Source organism: Diabrotica virgifera, chromosome 8 (assembly GCF_917563875.1).
Source record: "Diabrotica virgifera virgifera chromosome 8, PGI_DIABVI_V3a".
Classification (NCBI taxonomy): Eukaryota; Metazoa; Arthropoda; class Insecta; order Coleoptera; family Chrysomelidae; genus Diabrotica; species Diabrotica virgifera.
The window spans coordinates 221041447-221063132 of NC_065450.1; the positions used below are offsets into that span (position 1 = coordinate 221041447).

General features: G+C 32.5%; 1 protein-coding gene across 1 annotated transcript in view; it reads right to left on the reverse strand.

The window, feature by feature from the left end:
- LOC114334852 (meiosis regulator and mRNA stability factor 1) overlaps positions 1 to 21686 on the reverse strand; it is a 106432-nt gene that overhangs the window by 78347 nt on the left and 6399 nt on the right. Inside the window, exon 3 of the mRNA XM_050658068.1 lies at positions 20011 to 20189. Within this exon, the coding sequence (XP_050514025.1) occupies positions 20011 to 20189 (179 nt within the window). The remainder of the gene's footprint in view (positions 1 to 20010; positions 20190 to 21686) is intronic.

Consider the following 21686-nt stretch of genomic DNA (forward strand, 5'->3'; position numbering starts at 1 on the left):
ATTAAAACGAAAAAACTGCCATTTTTGACCTTTATTTGTTAATAACTAAAATTCTCGTCCGAGCTGTGACGGGCATTTTTGTATGTATAATGTATTAGGTATATAGTACCCAAAAAACCCATTTGCAACCTGGCTGCTCAAGTGGCCCGACAAAAACCTTATTTCCCTGGAGTAATTGATTCTGCGATAAAATTCTCTGCTGGCGAGTAGTCAATAATCAATGAGTTAATCACCACTTTTTACCCGCTGTAGAAGCTCTTTGCAGAATAGAGTCCACTTTGATAACGACCGACACAACCATTAAATTTGTCTTAGACAAACTAAATAGCCAGAACTCTATCCTTAATGACGATCTATCAGAAGCACTACACAACAGAATCAGGGAACGGCGCCTCCGTGAGGTTACAGGTACATTAGTGTATTTACAAAATCAAAAAAAGTATGACGAAGGACTAAACAATCCTGGTTACTTCCCCATGCCGAAAAAGAATGCAATGCGATAAGAGATAAAACATTTGTTGATTCATATAAATAAACAAGTAACTGTGGAACCAGTGCAAGAGATAATGGAAGAAGATGGGCTAACTATTCTGGAGCCCGTGAATTTTACTTTGGAACAAGAACTAGAGATTAAATTTAAACGAGAAAGACAAAACATTTATAGCCAAAAAAAACTGGTTCTCAAAAAGATTACGAAAAGATTTTGGAAAAAAAATGGCGGTTTATGAGCCCGAAGGAGTGAAAGGCGATCGTTTGTCAATGGTCTATGACTATTTGATGACCTTAAAACCGACCAGCACAGAGGCCGGAAGGGCTTTCTCCGCAACCGGCTATATGTGCAGTTCTGTGCGAAGTAGGTAAGGCCTATGTTTTTAAGGTATCACTTTCAAAAAACTAAATAATTAATGTTTCTGTTGTTTAGAAATTTAGCATACAGACAAAAAAGAAACATTAAAATCGTGTTTTTATTTTGATTCCACATTTTGCTGGATCCGCGCTGGATTCAGGCCAATCTTGTAAAAATCCAGCTGGATTGAAAATGCTGCTGGATTGCAATCCCTAGCTAGAATATATACAAGTCAATAGTTTTCGAGATATTTTAAATTTTGATTAAAACAATTTTACTCTAAAACAAAATGTTTTCAAAAATAAACAATTTCAACCGATGAAACTTAAAGATCATATTTAACAATACATAAGTAAAGTAACTTGTGAAGCGGTAACGATTAATTTAATTTGGGATGTTAATTAGGGAGTGATTTTCACGATATTTTTAACCAAAAAAAGGGACCAACTTTATTTTGAGCGTAACTTGCTTACTTTTGATGCTAGAAACTTTTTTAAAAAACAAAAATATTAAAAAAAGTTGTGATCAGTTTTCCCTGAAAAGTGCTTCATTTTTTGGTTATTATACGTTAAAATATTCGATTTGGAATTTGACGAATAAGAACCTATTTTTCATTAGCTACAACTTTGCTTCTATTGGGTCTATGGACCTCACACATACACAATTTTTTCACTTTTTCATAAGCTATATTTTTGCTATCTAGCTTTTTTGCGATACTATCAAAATAGCGGACAACCTCCAAGACCTCCAAAAGCTAATGAACAAGATAGTTGAGTATGGAGAAAAATATGGACTATCAATAAACATTAAGAAAACTACATTTATGAGGATATCAAAAACCCAAAATAATGATGAAAGCCTGACAATTAACGGTAAAACTTTAGAACAAGTTGAAAACTACAACTATCTTGGCACAATAATTAAATCACACAAACGATTACTCCAAAGAAATCAAAGTTCGAATAGAGAAAGCACGAACAAACTTCAATAAAATGAGAAAGGTACTTTGTGCAAGAGAACTGAAATTAGACTTGAGAGTTAGGCTCGCAAGGTGTTATATTTTCTCGACTCTGCTTTACAGGATAGAAGCATAGACACTTAACGCGGCGACTACTAAAAAGTTAAAAGCATTTGAACTGTGGGTGTATAGAAGAATCCTGAAGATATCATGGACCGAGCATGTAACAAACAACGAAGTCGTGATAAGAGTCAAAAAAAGAATGGAAATATTGGAAACCATCAAGACACGAAAGCTGCAATACCTGGGGCATGTTATGCGTAATGAGAGATACACCATACTTCAATTAATTATACAAGTAAAATCCAGGGCAAGAGTAGAAAGGAGAAGAATCTCATGGTTGCGTAATTTGAGGCAATGTTACGGATGCATATCTACAGAACTATTCACAGCAGCAGCATCTAAGATCAGAATTGCCTTGATGATTGCCAACCTCCGTCGCGGAGATGGCACGTAAAGAATATTTTTGCTACAAATGTTTTTCCGATAAAATACCTACCTTTTAAGTTATTTGCGAAAAACTCGTCTAAAAACGTGGTCTTTTTGTTTAAAAATGAACATATTCACTCGCAAATACCTCGAAAAGTATTGACTCAGTGAAAAAACGCTATAGAACAAAAGTTACTTAAAATTAGCCAGTTTATCCACTACTGGACTTATTTGAACATATATTTTTTCACCCCCGAGAAGAGGTGAAACTCACCCCAGGACAAAAGCACACATTGGCACAATATCACTTTTTTGAAGTTATACTTCTTTAGGCGCGCTTGAGAGTAAAATTTCATAATGCTGCACGCATGCGCACACAGACAGTATGGTATAAACGTTATACGTGATCTGATTGGGTGTTAAAATCATGTGTCAATAATTGTTCAATATGGAGATTTTGGATAAACAAATTAATGTTGTGTATATTAGTTTTTATTGTTGTGATGGCAGAGAAAAAAGCAAGTTTATAATATTGTAGTGACTTTTTAAATAGTTTTTAAAAGCGACAGGTACGTAATAATTGTAAATGTTTCAGTACCCTAATAAAAAATTTCATAGGTACCTACCTATTTGGAAAATTTAAAAAGAACCTACCAAAATAGTATGTAATGCTTTGATTTACATAATTTGATTACCATCAAAATTTCTATCAATATTCACCTAATATATTGTTTTATTACTCTATGTTTTGTTGTATTTTAATATTTCTTTCAATTCTAAATAATTTCAATTCAAAATCAAAATAATTTGGTTAAATTCAGAACCGTCAAAAGTTTAATCCGTTTAGTTAGTTGATCTTCGCACATGATGACAAATGGTCTCCGTGGGTAAAAGTTTAAGGTGAATGAATTTCAATACTGAGCTGATAAACGGGTTCGAACCCCAATGGAAACTTTTATTTTTTTTATTTTTTTATACATTTTATGATTGTAAGTTTATTTATTATATAATTTTTTTCAGAAAATACGTATTTAGTTAAAATTTTTTCCTACATTGTTCAGAAATCATTTGTAGCATTTTTCAATGTGTTTGTTTGTGTGTATTTTATTCTTTTATTATTTTAATTTTTGGCACTGTTTTAATATAACATTTTGAGAAGTAGTAAGTATTAAAATTAGTTTAATATTTAAATAAAATATAAATAAACTGTTTAAAGTGTATTAATTTCGTTGAAATCATATAATAGAAGTATAACTTCTTACATTCTTTTTTTCTTTGACATATCAATCCAAGCCATGTATATGCCAAATTTCATGTAAATCCAAGCGGTTCTTTAAAATCTGGAGCAAAAACCGTGAGTAAATGGGCTATGAATCTACTAATATGGAAAAGAGAAATGGGAGTAAAAAACGGTCTAAGGATTAATGAAGAGAAAACCAAATAGTAATAATAATCAATCCAGTCCTGAAGTGGACTACTAGATTAAACTGCTCTTTGAATTCTGAATCACAATTCCGAATTTCAAAATAACTACATTAGTACCTATACAGGATGTAAAAATCTTTATAACTTTAAAAGCTAGTATAAAATCACTTTTGTGATACAAGATAGTTTGTAAAAATCACTTTTGTTTTAACGTTGCAGTTTATATTGACTGCAGCAAAATTATTGGAATTTATTATCATCTGTGGAAGAAAGTTGAGGTAAGAACTATGACTAGTTTTATGTAAAATAAACCAGTGGTTAGATTATTCAAATAATTTGTATACTATTTTCAAAAGAAGTAGTGAAAATTTATCGGAACTTCTTCTTCTCAAGTGCCATCTCCGCGACGAAGGTTGGCAATCATCATGGCTATTTTGACCTTCGAGGCAGCTGCTCTGAACAGTTGCCTTTATATTTAATACTTCACTTGATCTGATTGTCACCGTCGTTTGTAATTGCGTCCCAGAAGCCGTAAAAACAAAACCCTGATGGGTTATTGGTAGAGCATTCGACTACATAACGCGAAGGTCCCGGGTTCAAATCCTGACACGGACTATTGTTATCCTTTTTTTATTTTTGGTGTTGTTTTAATAAAAAAAATTTGAAAGTGGTAATATTAAAATTAGTTTATTAATTAAATAAAATACAAATAAACTTTTAAGTATATTTATTTCGTTGAAATCATATAATAGAAGTATAACATGGCCATGGCAACATGGACATGTGACCATCATAAGGCATTTTACTAAAGTATGCACTTTCAACTCATCTATGTTATATTTAAAGGGTTTTTACCCGAATATTTTACTTTGGTGGCTCAGCTAGCATCCAGTTTATCTAACACTGATGATGATTTTTTATAAAAATCGAAAACGTTTTGTTGTGATGTAGCCCTTTAAAGGGATTTTGATAAAATTTTATACCTTTTACAAAGGAGTTTTTCCCATTTTTGTGATTGATGGTATACAGCCAACTACAGGAAAAACATTTTCTTTTCCTTGTGGAGTTTGTAAATTATATACATTCTTCTTTTTGTCTCAATAAATTTAATTCAAAAATTTTTTGGCACCCTGTACAAATAATTGTTAATGTTTATATTAGTGGATAGAGCATTGAATAACCTTTCGAATGAGCTATCACACGACCCCTGTCCTCATTTAAAAAATCATCGATTACGTCATCACGCCCAGATGGATGACGCCACTAGTATGATATAATATATGCCAAAAAATTATAATTTAGAAATAAAAATCGACCTGTTTCGGGATTTTTCCTTAAAGTCCCCGGTTTACGAAATAAAGAATTTATTCCATTTGGCTTTGTCACACTGTAGAGCAGTGTTTTCTTTTCTTTTGATATGGTTTTTGACCAAAGTAGTGAGTAAACTATCGATATGTATCAAAAAAAAATTACAACGCAAAAGCCCTCTGAAAAACTGTGATATTCTTGAATAGCTTGTTATTGATATAGTCTGTTTGCTAAACTCAGACACAACTGGCTAGTGATTTTAGTAAGTAATTTTGCCAATTTGGTAAAATTGGCAAAAAAATAATTACTAAATAGTTAATAATTACTAAATAGTTAGTAATTTTGCCAATTTTGGCAAAATTGGCCGAATTTTTGGCAAAATTGGCCAAAAACAAAAAAATTAAGTATAGTCGGTTCGCTAAAGTCAGACCCAACTGCCTAGTGATTTTAGTCGGTAATTTTTTTGTTTTTGGCCAATTTTGTCAAAATTGGCAAAATTACTAACTATTTAGTAATTATTAACTATTTAGTAAAAAATTGGCAAAATTACTTACTAAAATCACTAGCCAGTTGTGTCTTGAGTTTAGCGAACCGACTATATCACATAATTTATTTCTTTTAATAAGCAATGAATGCATCTATGCATATTTTCTATACAACATAGTTGTGATATTTCATAACTGCCAGGCGTTCGTCCCGTTACAGTTCAATCTATTTTTGTTCAACAGTTTCTATTATAATTGTAACTCATAAAATCTCGCTTTAAAATGTATAGCGTCGAAATTCCTTTATCTGTAAACATTCTATGATAAGATATGTACATGGTACATTCCATGTCAAATCACTCAGGCAAAAAATTTTGGATCTCCGATTTGTCTGAAAATTGGTATATAGCTTCTGCGGGACGTAAAAATAAGATATTTAGTCAAAAAATCTTCTTCTTCTTTTTTTCTCAAAATGTTATTTTATGCGATTTTACAGTGATTTGGTGTTTATTTAAACAAATTTGCATTTTCTGTCGTAAAGTATCAATGAAAAACATAATATTTTAATAGAAAGAACTCAAAAATGTCATTATATGGCATTATAACAAGTTATTTTGAATCAAAACAAGTTTTTGATCAAATTTTATAGTGTAAAAAACGTTAAAATACCGTTTTTTACATTTTCCTCCATTCCCAAAATACATTATCATCGATTTGGCTGAAAATTTGCCCACAGATAGCCAAAACATAGGACTTTAAGTGGTTAGAAGGATTTAAATTATATTTCAATACCAAAAAAGTTACATGCAGTAATATCAGACTCAAAAGTATATATTAGTCCAGTCGGGATAGCATTTGACCTTGAATGCCGAGCTGCCCAAAATTTTATTTTTCTGATCTTTAGGGGAGTCAATAGTAGCCTAAATTTAAAATCACGAATGAATTCCTCCGTTACATTAGCCGCCATCTTGATTTTAAAGGAGAACCTTTTTTGCTCAATATCTCCGCCATTTTTAACTTTTCGACAAAAATGGTAGGAACTGAAATTGTTACAAATAAATCGTATTTACAATTATTACAATTTCTTTTTAACAATTTTTGTCGTGAGGTCGATATTTTCGAGTTAATTGTACTTACAGTAGACGCCTATATTTTTTACTATAATATAGCATGTAACTTTTTTTGGTATTGTAATATAATTCAAATCCTTCTCACCACTTAAAGTCACACAAATTTTCAGCCAAATCGATTATGATGTATTTTGGGAATGGAGAAAAATGTAAAAAACGGTATTTTAACGTTTTCTACACTATAAAATTTAATCAAAAGCTTGTTTTGAATCAAAGTAACTTGTTTAATGCCATATTATGACATTTTTGAGCCCCTTCTATTAAAATATTATGTGTTCCATTGATACTTTACGATAGAAAATGCAAATTCGTATAAATAAACACCAAATCACTGTAAAATCGCATAAAATAACATTTTGAGGAAAAAAGAAGAAGATTTTTTGACCTTAAATATCTGATTTTTATGTCCCGCAGAAGCTATATACCTACCAATTTTCAGACAAATCGGAGGTCCAAAATTTTTTTTGCTCCAAAATTGAGTGATTTGAAATGGAATGACCCGCACAGTTTTCTCACAATATTGCAACAAACAAATGGTGACTAATCCAGTCTAAAATCTAAATCTAAAGTCTAAAATCCAGACTAAAAAAACTTTCCCACAAAACAAATCGACCATTTAAAAATTAAATATTTTTTAAGATTTAAAATGATACTTGCTTAGAGCACTATGGACCTTATTTTTCTTCCTCTTTTTATGATTTTTCTCTAACTTACACATTCTAATTTTTTCTTCTTCATTTCTTATTGTCTTATTTGAAAATGCAACCCTACTTCTTGAAATACTCTAAAAGTCTACTTGAAATAGCCTAAATAATACTTTGTCAAAACATAAATATACCTAAACAATTAACTAAGCCTACAGAGATTTAAATAATTTGTAGAAAAAAATTGTTCATATTTTTCTCTTTGGTCATTTTTAGCAATTTTCATCCACTTTTAAAGCATAAATAATTCCACACTCTTGTTCAGTGATCTGTGGCGACACGTTTCAATTAGGTATTATTTTACTATTTTTTTAATTGCTAATTTTAAATATTAACTTTCCTTTTCTAAACGAAATAATATGGGTCATTTAAAATTCACATGTGTTTTCGCTCCTAAATTACAAAACCAGAATGTACAAAATAAATGGCTTTTTCATGGGAAACACAAATTCCATAATAGATTACGGTATCAGATTAGCCACCCTCTTTATGTCAACTTCTTAAAAACCACAGAAATGTTTTCAGCTTTTAAAACGCCAGATCTAATAAATTGTCGCTTATCTGGCCATATTGTAGAACACCAGACAGATTAAAGTGTTAGTGGCCTCGTTCAGTCGATTCACAGCCTCGAGTCGGTTTACACACCCCAGCAGGCTTACGAGATATAAGCAAAACACGTTTTTTTACCAAAAATAAATAAATATATTATTGACAGTTGTTTGCGATTTATTAACATTATTTCATTTAATTGTTTCCGTAAACCACCACGGAACAGATCTACTTCTTAGCCTTCTATTATCCATTTTTGAACATACACCTCTCCCAACTCCTTTAATTGACCTCTTAGTCGAGGAAATGAAGCTGGAAAAATGGCAAAACCTCGCAATTTTTTCGTCCAGCATCGATTTGTACAAAAATTTGGGATTAGGCTCATTACACTCTGTAGTTCATTTTCTATATTGAGCCGTTGTACGCTTTTGGTTTTTTAAGGGTGAAAACGACCCCTAATTGTAAAAAATTATAAAATAACATTTTAGACTAATATTGTCAACATTTGGTTACTATTAGTTGCATAATGATTGTTTTATGCTTTAAGATATACTATCATAATATTTCAACCCTTAAAATCACCCTTGTAGGAGTTATATATAAAAAATTTACTTATCCTAAAAGAATAATTTCGGCTTGCATCGATTTACATAAAAATTTGGGATTAGGATCATCTCACCCTGTACTTCATATTCTATATCATGATTACGGGCGTTGATTATTTTTAGGGGTGTAAACTAACCCTTATTGTCAAAAATTATATAAAAGCATTGTAAACTTTAATATGGGTAAAATTTGGTTTTGATTGGTTAAAATAATGATTGTTTTATCCTTTAGGATATAATATCGTAATATCCCAACCCTTTTAATAACATTACAGTTTTTATAAGTAGATATTTTAATAGATCTATACAGAAAAAAGAGTAGAATTAAAGAATTATAACAACATTTATTTACACAAAAATACGAATTTACAAATATATACAAATATAAATACAAATAGTTTTTTAGTCATCTTCCAGTATACGAACCGATTCTGTGGTATTATAGTCCAGAGAAATAAGATTTTTCTCGTGACACATCCCCCTCCAGGCCGAAACCAATTTTTTTGTGTAGTATGGACATCTATATTAATAACCTTTATGTTTCCTGCAGCCGATTTTGATGATATACATAGTTATAAACAAATGAAGATCAATACATACATACATACATAATCGGTTGCCTCTTTTACCATTAGGTGTCGAGGATTCCTCCTTTATATAATACTCTCTGCAAATTTACGCCACTTCTTCCTATCTGCTGCTAAAACTTTTGCTTCTTGCCACGATGTTCCTCTTTTCTTGAGTATTTCGTTTACACTAGTGTTCCAGCTTTTCCTTGGTCTGCCCCTCCTGCTTTTACCCACTGCTTTGGCCTCCCATGTCATTTTTACTTGTCTCTCACCACTCATTCTTATCATGTGTCCAGCCCATTTTAACTTCTTTTCTTCAACTTTTTCGTTGAGCGATTTTACCTGTAATTCATGTCTTATATCTTCGTTTCTTCTTTTGTCTAATCTTCTTGCTCCCACCACTTTTCTTAAGTATCTCATTTCTGTAGCTTGTAATCTTTTTCTTTGTCTGTCATTAAGTACCCAGTTTTCTGCCCCATATATTGTAATTGGCATATATACAGTTTTATATACTGTCATTTTGGTTTTCCTCGATATTTCTTTTTTGTTTAGGAAATTTTTATACAGTGAATAATAAGTTCTCGTTGCCAATTTTATTCTGTTTCCAATTTCATCTTCTTGTGTACCTTTGTTGTTTAACATTATTCCCAAATACTTAAAGAGGTCTACTTGCTCGATTTTTTGCCCTTCGATTTCAATATTTACAGTTGCTTCTTTGTTGGCTATTGTCATTACTTTAGTTTTCTCCATATTTATTATTAGGTTGTAGTTTTTTAGTTCTTCAGCCCAGATTCTAATGTTATCTGCGAGAGCCTTTTCAGTTCTTGCAACTAATACAATGTCATCAGCAAATGCACAGGCTTCAATTTTTATTTGTTGCAAATTTCTATACCCTATAGCGCATTTTTTAGTTTTTTTCCAACACTTTTTAATAACTTCATCCATAACGGAAATAAATAACAGTGGGCTCAACACTCCACCTTGTCTAACCCCGTCGTTATTAGAGAATTCGCCGGAGATTAAGTTACTTGTCCTGACCTGGTTTTTTGTGTTGACATACAAACTTTTTATTACACTTACAAGTTCTTCATCTACTTCCTTGTTTATCAGGCTTTGCCATATTCCTTCTCTATTGACCATGTCAAACGCCTTTTTCATATCTAAAAACGCCAGGTACAGTGTATCGTTTTTTAACAGTGTTTTTTCAGTAATTTTCAGTAAAATGAAGATCAAAAAACGGTAAATTTTCGCTTTTTTCGACTATAACCAAAAAGTTAAGCATTTTAAACAAATTTGAAAGTAAAAAACTCATAAATCGTCTAAAAAATTTCAATATGGCGTTCGCTGAATATGTCTATCCTTATTGGTTGCTTAAAAAATTGCAAAATAAATCATAAATTTTGAGTTTTTATAAATATTCATAACTTATGTAAAAATTAACTTAAAACCTTTTTATTACACGAAATGCTGAGACTTCTGGAGCTTAAATTATATTTTTAATTTCCAAGCAATTGGTCAAATAGTTTCAAATTTATTTAATTTGTTTATCCCAAATTCATTTTTTTTGCAACACTATAAGTCAGAAAATTATGAGGTTACAGTAAAACTTCTTATAGTTTATGGAAGAAGAACATTTATACTATTGACTTAATTAAAAAAAAATGACAAAAAGTAATTTTAAACAGTGTAAAATTATTTTGCAAAAATACGTCGATTTTTTGCTTACTTAAAAACAATTAGATTAACTTTTTAACCGTTACCCGTAGAAAAATTATTTTTCCATATTTAAAAAGACTGAATTTTTTTACACATTTAGAAAGAAAAACAATTGTCCTAGGACAATTAGGGACGAAGTTAGCCCCCCTTTTTTTTTATTCACATGTTTTTGCAAAATAATTTTGCAGTATTTAGAATTATTTTTTGTCACTTTTTTTTAATCAAATTAATAGTGCAGATCTTTTTCTTTCATAAACTATCCAAACTATTAGTGTAACTTCATAATTTTCTGACTTATAGCGTTGCAAAAAAAAATTATTTGGGATAAACAAATTAAATACCTTTGAAACTATTTGACCAATTTCTTTGAAATTAAGGGTATTATTTAAGCACCAGAAGTTTTAGCATTCCGTGTAATAAGAACGTTCTAAGTTAATTTTTACATAAGTTATGAATATTTATAAAAACTCAAAATTTATTATTTATTTTGCAATTTTCTAAGCAACCAATAAGGATAGACAAACATATTCAGCGAACGCCATATTAAAGATTTTTATACGATTTGTGAGTTCCTCACTCTCAAATTTGTTTAAAATACTTAACTTTTTGGTTATAGACGAAAAAAGCGAAAATTTACCGTTTTTTGATCTTCATTTGTTTATAACTATGTATATCATCAAAATCGGCTGCAGGAAACATATAGGTTATTAATATAGATGTCCATACTACTCAAAAAATTTGGTTTCGGCCTGGAGGGTGTTGTGTCACCAACAGGATATTTTTTTCCTTATTTCTCTGAACTATTATACATACATTGAAAATTATCCATAAGCGGACTATCCAAATTTTTCGAAAAAAAATTGTTTTATAAACATATCTCCTTCATTTTTGGCGATAAAAAGTTTCTTCAAAAATGATTTTGTAGGATTTTTACAGAGCTATAAGACTGTGTAAATTAAATTCCGTAAGATCCCTTAGTTTTTAATTGGGCGGGTTTAAAGGGCTCGAATAAGGGGGTGTTTGCTAGTAAATAGAGGATTTAAACAGCTTAGTCCTGTCGCCAGGGGGGGTACAACGGCCTCGTTAATTCAGATGGACTTACTCAAGTTTTTTTTATGTATTTTGACCCGTAGAACACGAATTTTTTGGGTAACAGTTGATCCGGATGTCGATAAGATTGTTATAGACCAAGAACTTGAGGAATCAAATAACAGCGATTTTTGGCAAAACAAAACAATATTTTGTATTTTTTGGGCCATTTTAAGTAAAAAATATTTCTACAAGTTTTTTCGTAGGATGCACAGTTTTCGAGATAAACACGGTTGAACTTTAAAAAAATCGAAAAATTGCAATTTTTGAACCCGAATAACTTTTGATTAAAAAATAAAATAGCAAGTCTGCTTACCGCATTTGAAAGTTTAAGTCAAATTATATCGGTTTTGATTATTTGCATTGGTAAAAATTTATTTTTTTATTGTTTAACAAAGCTATAAACACGTAGGGTTTCCCGTGCTTTTACATGCGTTTTAACGCATGTAACGTAGAAATAGTCTTGATTGCACTAGTACCTATTCTACCTACTCGTTCGATTTTAAATGAGAAATCATAGAAACATCACTCACGCACTAGTTGTTTGTAGCTTTGTTTAGCAATAACACAATAAATTTTTAGCAATGCAAATAATCAAAACCGACATAATTTGACTTGAACTTTCAAAGGCGCTAAGCAGAATTGCTATTTTATTTTTTAATCAAAAGTTATTCGGGTTTAAAAATTGCAGTTTTTCGATTTTTTGAAAGTTCAACCGCGTTTATCTCGAAAACTGTGCATCCTACTAAAAAACTTGTAGAAATATTTTTTGCTTAAAATGACCCAAAAAATACAAAATATTGTTTTGTTTTGCCAAAAATCGCTGTTATTTGATTCCTCAAGTTCTTGGTCTATAACAATCTTATCGACATCCGGATCAACTGTTACCCAAAAAATTCGTGTTCTACGGGTCAAAATACATAAAAAAAATTTGGGTAAGTCCATCTGAATTAACGAGGCCGTTGTACCCCCCCTGGCGACAGGACTAGCTATATCTCGCTAACTATTTATTATAATGAAAATCTATGCACAAGGGAATTTTAGTTATTAAAAAAGCTACAATTTGGTAATCTATCATTTTTTTCGTATCTCCAGTATTTTCGGAGATAATTTGAAGTAAAAGGTGAAAAATGGGAAATTACAAAAAATTAATTTTTCTTTAAACTCCAATTTTTCTAAAATTAGGCCTTTTAAATAGGTAAAACTTCTTGGTTGTATTGATAATATAAATATAAAAAGAACTACAGAAAGGTGAATACCAATTTTTAATTAGGAGGGTAGTTAGGGGGTTGTTTTCACTGATTTTTTCATAGAGAAAAGCAGGTACCGACCTTTTTTTGATCAGAAGTCGCTTAATTTTCAGGATAGAAACTTTTTATTATTATTTTTTGAGAGACTGAGCTGTATAATTGAAAAAAGGCAGGCCCGATTCTATAAATGGGCACGCTGGGCACGTGCCCAGGGGCGCACGAGCCTGGGGGCGCCAAGAGGGCGCAAGAAAAAAAATAATAAAAAAAATAAAAATTTTAATAATAGTTTAAAATAAACAAATATTTTCTGGAGATCGCGGCAAATTGTAAACAAAAACTACGAATAGCGATTTAATCATTGGGAGGGTATCAGCGTAAAATACACCACCACAACCCGACCTCAACGCCGCGCCCGCGCCGGTCCTAGACGACGGAACAAAGCGGAAGCGCGCCGCTCTACATGTGTCTATTTTTAGCCCGCCCGCCTCCCCCCACCATCCTCACCACAACATCCCTTTTGTCTCTTGACTCCACAGTCAGGTATTAGACACTGGACAGTCTATTGTGGCGTGGTCTTTCCACGGTTGCGCTGTTTGTTTACGTGCATCAGTTCTTTCAGTCGAGCGCTTCGCTGCTTCTTTTTTGATGTGATTGGTGACTAGTGAGTGTAGTAGGCTACTATGAGTGAGAAAAAGAAACCTAGTGGCGCTGAATTCCGTAAACGTGCAAATCAGAGAATAGCGCAAGAGGCGATCTTCCTAAAAAAGGTTCCTAGAATAAGTAATTTCTTTAACGTTGTATCTGATGTTCATACGAGTCAACATAATTCTAATGACAAAAATGTTGACACTCAAAAAAGCTTGCCTCAAAATGAAGCTTCTGCCTCATCATGTTCAGATAACATAAATCCAGCTTCAAATGATCAGAATTTTTGTTCAGCTTCTGAACTATCCTTACCATCCACCACATCTCGTACACATCATTCGCCTAGTAGGCCTAAGCAGGTTACCGTAGAACCACTAAACCCATATTCTAGAAATAGTTTTGATTTTACACTAGATGATCCGGCCACTTGGGACACAAAAAACGATGAACAAGTTCTTCAAATAATCAATTCAAATGTCAAGCAAGATTTGCAAGCAGATTTTTCAAAGTCAGAACGGTACTATAAAAATGATGTTAAAAAAAACCGTAAGCTTTCAGTAAATTTGTTTTCAGGCGAAATCCCGAACGGAGAACGTTTTAGAAGAGATTGGCTTTTGTATTCAAAATCCACTGGTTGTGTATTTTGCATTCCATGTCTTCTCTTTCAACCAGAAAATAAAAGAACTTCTTTTTGTGAAGGTTTCTGTGACTGGAAACATTCATTAACTTTAGCCAAGTCACACGAACAATCAAATGACCACAGGATTAATGTCCTTAAATTAATTTCAAGAAAAAAGTCTCTTTCCGTAGAGTCCTTGGTCTCTTCACAGCATCAACAAGAGGTGAAGTATTGGAGAGACGTTCTAACTAGAATAGTGACAGTTGTAAAATTTTTGGCATCTAGAGGACTTCCGTTTCGAGGTGACAATCAAGAATTAGGTTCAACTTCCAATGGCCTTTATTTAGGATGCCTTGAGCTAATTAGTGAGTTTGATCCATTCTTAGCACAACATTTCACTAAATACGGCAATAAGGGTAAAGGAAATGTATCATACTTGTCATCAGACGTATGCAATGAATTTATTACCGTCATGAGCAACGAGGTGCTTCGTACAATAATTGATGAGATTAATCAAGCACGATATTTTGCCCTGGTTGTTGATTCGACACCTGATGCGTCACATAGTGACCAGCTGGCGGTAGTTTTACGGTATGTGTCCCTAAAAGATGCTTGTGCCACAGAGCGGCTTGTAAAACTCTTGCCACGTATATCGCACAAGTCTGAAGGTCTTGAAGAGGCAATCCTTTTGTCTCTTCAAGATCTGAAACTGGACATTCGAAATTGTCGTGGCCAAAGTTATGACAATGCATCAAACATGTCGGGCCCTTACAGTGGATTACAGTCAAGGATTAAACGAATAAACCACCTTGCAGATTATGTTCCGTGCGTCGCACATTCCCTTAATCTTGTAGGCAGCTATGCGGCCGAAAAGGCTTGTGTGGAGGTTGTAATCTTTTTCAACTTTGTTCAAAACCTCTTCAATTTTTTTTTCAGCATCTACGCATAGATGGAATGTCCTAAAAGCATTAATAGGGAAGAGCAATGATGGAAAACCACAAAAAGAAAAGAAAACTCTGATGTTAAAATCCATGAGTGACACTAGGTGGTCAGCCAGGTCCGACGCACTACTTGCTTTGGTTACCAGCCATAAAGAAATCAAAGCTGCCCTTGAAGATTTGATTAAGGATAAAACACAAACACCAGACACACGGCTGACAGCAGAAGGGTTTGTTAAAACCTTGGAGAATTTCCAAACAGTTCTTTTAATTGTAATTTGGAATGATATCTTGCAAAGAGTGGACAAAGTTAGCAAAACGTTGCAAACAGAAGAATTAGACCTACTTGGTGCTACAAAAGAGCTTGAGTCTTTATCGTTGTTCTTAAACGAGAAAAGTGAAAAATTTGATGACTTTGAAGCTGAAGCTTTGAAAATGGCTAATTTAAGTACCCCTTCTTATGACAGAGCAAGAAAACGTACCATGTTTTTTGATGAACAAAGGGATGAACAGTTTGAGAAAATGGATCCTAGAACAAGATATAGAACTGGAGTTTTCAAACCCATTTTCGACCATCTAGTAGTGCAGCTCAGTAGCCGGAAAAATAGTTACGAAAATCTAAGTAAAAGATTTGAAATATTCAGTCAACTTCACGAGAAGAAGTATGAAGATCTAGTGGAACAAGCTAAAAAGGTTGCTCAGTACTACTCCAATGACATTTGCGAAAATGACTTCGTACAAGAGTGTCATCACTTTCAAATGTACATGAAGGCTGAGAAACTGAAGAGAATAAGAGACTGCTACTCATACATCAAAGAAAATAGTTTAACAAGCACATTTCCGAATTTGGAAGTAGCCATTAGGGTGTATTTGACTCTGCCAGTTACAAACTGTTCGGCAGAGAGGAGTTTTTCGGCCTTGAAGAAAATCAAGTCAGAAAATAGAAGTACAATTGCAGATGAAAAGCTAAACAGCTTGATGTTACTGTGCACTCAAAGTGACATAACCTTGAAACTTGACTGTGATAAACTGATTTCCACATTTTCAAACTTGAAAATGCGGAAGAAACCAATGTAAATAGAAACCGATGAACTGATGAACTTACAACAAAGATAATATAACATGAAAGTGTGATGTTATTATTAATATTGAACTAGTATATCAAGATGTAATGTTATAAAGGCAGAGTACAGTGTATATAGTAGAATAATAATTACAATTATAATAATAAGGGTGGGAGGGTGGTCCGTGATACCGTAGTAACAAAACCTATTGATTATTATGCTAATCTGTTATTGTTTAAGCGTCAATAACGGTTTTGTTTTGTTTTACGGTTGCCGGTTGCCAGTCCGGGACACGGCGGGTCCATAGGTGGTGGATAATGGAATATTCTCTATTTGTAAAGAGAATAGGGGTTAGATCCCCCCCGAACCAAAACTGGCAAATAAGAAAAAAAGTACAAGAAAAAGCGGAAATCTATTTCGAAATATGGCGCTAGTGGCCGGGTTGTGTTGGCGTATATTTGGTGGTTGGGAGGGGGGGGCGCTTGTCAAAATGGTGCCCATAGCGCCAAAGACCCTAAAAACGGGCCTGAAAAAAGGTTTTATAAGTTTTCTTCGAAAAATGCAAAGTTTTTCCGTTATTTTACTTTGAATATTTCAAATTATCCATTTGACGAAAAAAGCTAACTTTTAACATGCCCTATCTCGGTTTTTATTGGTCTTAAAGATATTACAGCAAAAGAATTTGATTTGTGTTACTAAAAGATACAATTTTGATATCTACAGTTTTTTTGATTAAATGCATATTTTTCGAGGTACTATCAAAAAACCCTCTACATGAGTTGATTTTTTCATGAAAAAACTGTTACTTTCAAGAAAGAATAACTCGAAAAATATTAGTTTTACGAAGGAAGTGTAAAAAACATTTTTTTCTTAGAATCACTTTTTACATCGATTTACATAGTTAATGTAATAAAAAATTCCCGCCCCCGAGATGGGGTGGCAACCACCCCCAAGGTTTTAGCGTACAGCGGCATGATATAGAAAATGATCCTTGGACTATTCCCTACCTTCTGTGAAAATTTCAAGTAAATCCATGCTGGACGAAAAAATTGCGAGCCAAAATGCTTCATTTCCTCGACTATCTATGCGGAGCAAGGTACTTCCAATTCAATCTGGCTATTTTTTTTGAAGTCATATACATATCCCATATGTGGTCTTCTTCTTGGTTGTATACCTTTGTAAGGTTTCCAATGTTGTATTGTGCCATTCCAATGTTGGTCTTTTTGTCTAGCAATGTGGCCTGCGAAGCTCGATTTGCATTTGGCGATTTTTTTTGTGATATCCTTGACTTTTTTATCTTACTATCTACCTAAAAATCGTATACCTAAAATTTCCCATTCTCTTGTGGCTAGTTTATTCATATTCATCTTGGTTAGGCTCCATGTTTGATATCCATATGTCATCATAGGAAGGATGCACACTTTGCTGCTCAAGTATTGAGGATAACAACAGTACTTCAATAGTTCGTAAATTATTGTTCATCATTATCATCATCACGGTGCCGTAGCCTTTAAAGGGCCTTGACCTTCTCAAGCTTCCTGTGCCACGCTGCTTTGACCCTTACTTGGATTTATCAGATGGAAACACCGATCTTCTCGGCATCCAGTGTGACCACATCTATCTGCTTCAGCTTTGGTCTACCCTGTCTTCTCATTCCCACTGTTTGCGCTATTATAATTTTCTTATCATGTACGATTCCGGGGCCCAGGCTACAGATATGTCCTGCCCACTGCAGACAGTTTCGCTTGATAATAATGGTAATATCTTTTCCATCAAAAGTATCTACAGTCCAGGGCGCATATGTTTTAAGATGGACGTTGAGAGGTGACTCAAATTTTTTTTGCAAAAATGTCTTGGAATTAACTCATATAGTAATAATTGAGTTATCCTCCCACTCAAAAAGATCCGGAACATTGTTTAAATAATCAAAATGTCAAAAAATGAACGAAAAATTCGATTTTTTTCTTCGTTTTTCGATTATAACTTAAAAGTATTCACTTCGGAGAAAAGTTGCTCCAACATAAAAGTTGAGTAATTAAATTTCCTACAATATACTACAATAAGGATTATTTAAAATTTTAAAAATTGTCACCTTTGTTGCAAAATAGCAATAATTGCGAAAAAACCATAAAAAACAAGTATTCGCATTTTACGTTTTTCGACCATTTGCGCTACACTTAGGACCTTCATATTTTACCCAGAAAAACTTTGTGATATAATAAAATAATACTGTAAATTTCATTGAATTCGGTTCAACAGATTTTCCACAATAAATTTTGCAATCCAGCTTTCGCAGAAAAAATTCGTTTTTTCAAAATGTCGCAGGACTGAAAGTAAAGCAGATAGGATTCATTTGCAATTTGGAAAATTAAAATCGTTTAACTACCACGGCGTCAGGATTTTTTTTAAATAATCATTAATTTTTGATGCTACGCGCAAGACAGCGGTGTTCGATTCAAACAAGTTGATTTCCACCAAAATTTCTGCCAATCTTTATCTCATATATTATTTTCTTGCTCTATATTTTGTTGTATTTTAATATTTTAATTTCACAAAAATCAAACTAATTTGATTATTGTTTGTGAAATATTGTTTAAACAATTGCATATGTTTTTATTTTGCAATAAAAAAATTTATTTATTTATATCGAAATGTACTAAAAATTAAAATTTATCAATTATTATCAAAGGTCATTGGAATGCCCAATCAGGGCAAACGTATCCGCTGTCCTGCGAGTAGCACCACAAATTAATGTTTATTTAAAACAATTTCTAACGTCGTGGTAGTTAACTGATTTAAATTTTGCAAATAGTAAATGAAAGGTACAGTATTCTTCTATATGCAAAAAAAATCAACTTTCTGCCTGCTTTATTTTCAGTCCTGCAACATTTTGAAAAAAATGATTTTTTTGCGAAAGCTGGATTGCAAAATTTATTTTTCAAAATATATTTAACCGATCTTAATTAAATTTACAGTATTGTTTTATTATATCATGAAGTTTTTCTTGGTGAAATATGAAGATGTAGCATAAATGGTTGAAAAACGTAAAATGCAAATACTTGTTTTTATGTTTCTGTCGCAATTATTGCTATTTTGCAACAAGGGTGACAATTTTTAAAAATTTTAAGTAATCCTATATTGTAGGACATATAATTATGCAACTTTTATGTTGATGCAACTTTTCTCGGAAATGAATACTTTTAAAGTTATAATCAAAAAACGAAGAAAAAAATCGAATTTTTCCTTAATTTTCGGAGATTTCGATTATTTAAACAATGTTCCGGACCTTTTTGAGTGGGAGGATAACTCAAATATTATTATATGAGTTATTTTCAAGCAATTTCTGCAAAAAAATATGAGTCACCTCTCAACATCCAAATGTACTAATATTTTTACAGATGCGCCCTGGTCTAGTATTGTTTCCAGGGGAAAAATTACTTGTTCAGTGGTATTAAAACTATAATAAGAATATAAATTCAAACACTATACCAACGTGGTCATAGTTTGACCATTTTAGGAGTGAGTGATACTCTCCTAATCAGCATGTGATTATCGAATCACTATTCAAATTAATCTCTCATACCTAGTTCACTTAAATAAAAAATAAAAAAAATACTAACCTGGTTGCATTATCTAAAGTAGTATACTTTACAGTTGCTGTCCCATCAATGGACTTGACGTTAAATATTTTCCCACCACAATTTTCAACTATAATTTTTAATCTGTTCTTAATCTTTAGATGTTCCACATGCTTCGGTAGATTTGTAATAGTTACATACACAGGACCTGGACTGAGAAACTGAAAAGATACAGATGTCTTAAAATGTCTAGAGGATGAAAAATTTGATTGTATATAGGGTGTGCCAAAAGAAGCAGATCAGTAGAATATTTCATGAAATTTACATCAAATTAAAAAATGGGAAACATGCCTTCAATATTTTTTAAAAATCTGTCGAATGACCCCATACAGGGCTCTTCACCCCACTACCTGAGTCCTTCATCATTTGGTGCCATTCGATAGGTTTTTGAAAAATATATCCTCCTCCTTCTCTATTGAGTTTGGCAATCGATATGGCAAATTTTTCTCTGTTCTAGGCTTGATGAATTAAGTAATTCCCTGTTGTGTAAGTCCAATTCGGAGCCAGGATTTTTTCTTTCTTCCTATACCCCTTTTACCTTCGATTTTGCCCTCTAATATTACCTGGAGCTACTCAAATTCCCTATGGCGCATTATGTGTCCTAGATATGAAGTCTTTCTAATTATGATTGTATTGACCAGATGAGGTCGTGTGTTCATTATTTCCAGTAGTTCTTTATTCCTAGTTCTGCTAGTCCAGCTTATTCTTAGCATTTGGCAGTACATCCACATTTCGAATGATTTCAGTTTGTTGACGTCATACTGTTATGTCCAGGTCTCGCAACCATGTAGTAAAAGCGACCACACATAACACTTTAGTGTTCTCAATCTAATTGTGACTGATAGCTTAGTTACAGAGCATTTCACGCATGTTAATAAAACCAGACCTTGCTATTTCAATGTGTCTTCTAACTTCTTTTGAGTGGTCTAGCTGACTATTTAGCTCTCTGCCCAGGTACCTATATGAAGCTTTGGGAACTCTGAAGGGTGATACCATTTATTTGTATGTTGGGTGTAATTTGTTCATTTGTTGAAAAATATATAGGTACCATTATTTTTTGGTTTTTCATTTAGAAGTGTATTTCTTGAGATATTAGACTTCTTTTTCTTTTATATAAGCAGTACTACCTGTTTTTCTTCAACGGTGCCTCGATAGTTTTTTGAAAAATATTGAAAACATGTTTTCAGTTCTTCGATCCGATGTTCGTTTCAGGTACTAGTACACTTTAGTACAATTTTTTTCTCAGTACCTTTATTAAAAATGAACATACAACTTTTTACATATTAATATCTAACTCTTAGAGAGTACAAAAAATATACCTTTTTTCATTTATGCACGTACGATAATATTATAGAGGGTTCAAAAGTCCAGGCCTCGAAAAATGATGGCGGGCAGTTAATCTCAGGATAGGGATATATGAAACAAAAAAATTGTACTGCATTTGAAAAAGGAAGGTTTCTTACGTGACAATTTACCACAATTTGACCAAAAAATAAAAAATAAATATTTTTTAACCATGAAAAACTGAAAGAAAACTGGCGATTTTTTTACAAAAATTTTTCAAATTTCCGTAAAATTTTTTTTTTGCGTAATTTTTTACTAACTGTGGTAAATTGTCACGTAAGAAACCTTCTTTTTTCAAATGCCGTACGATTTTT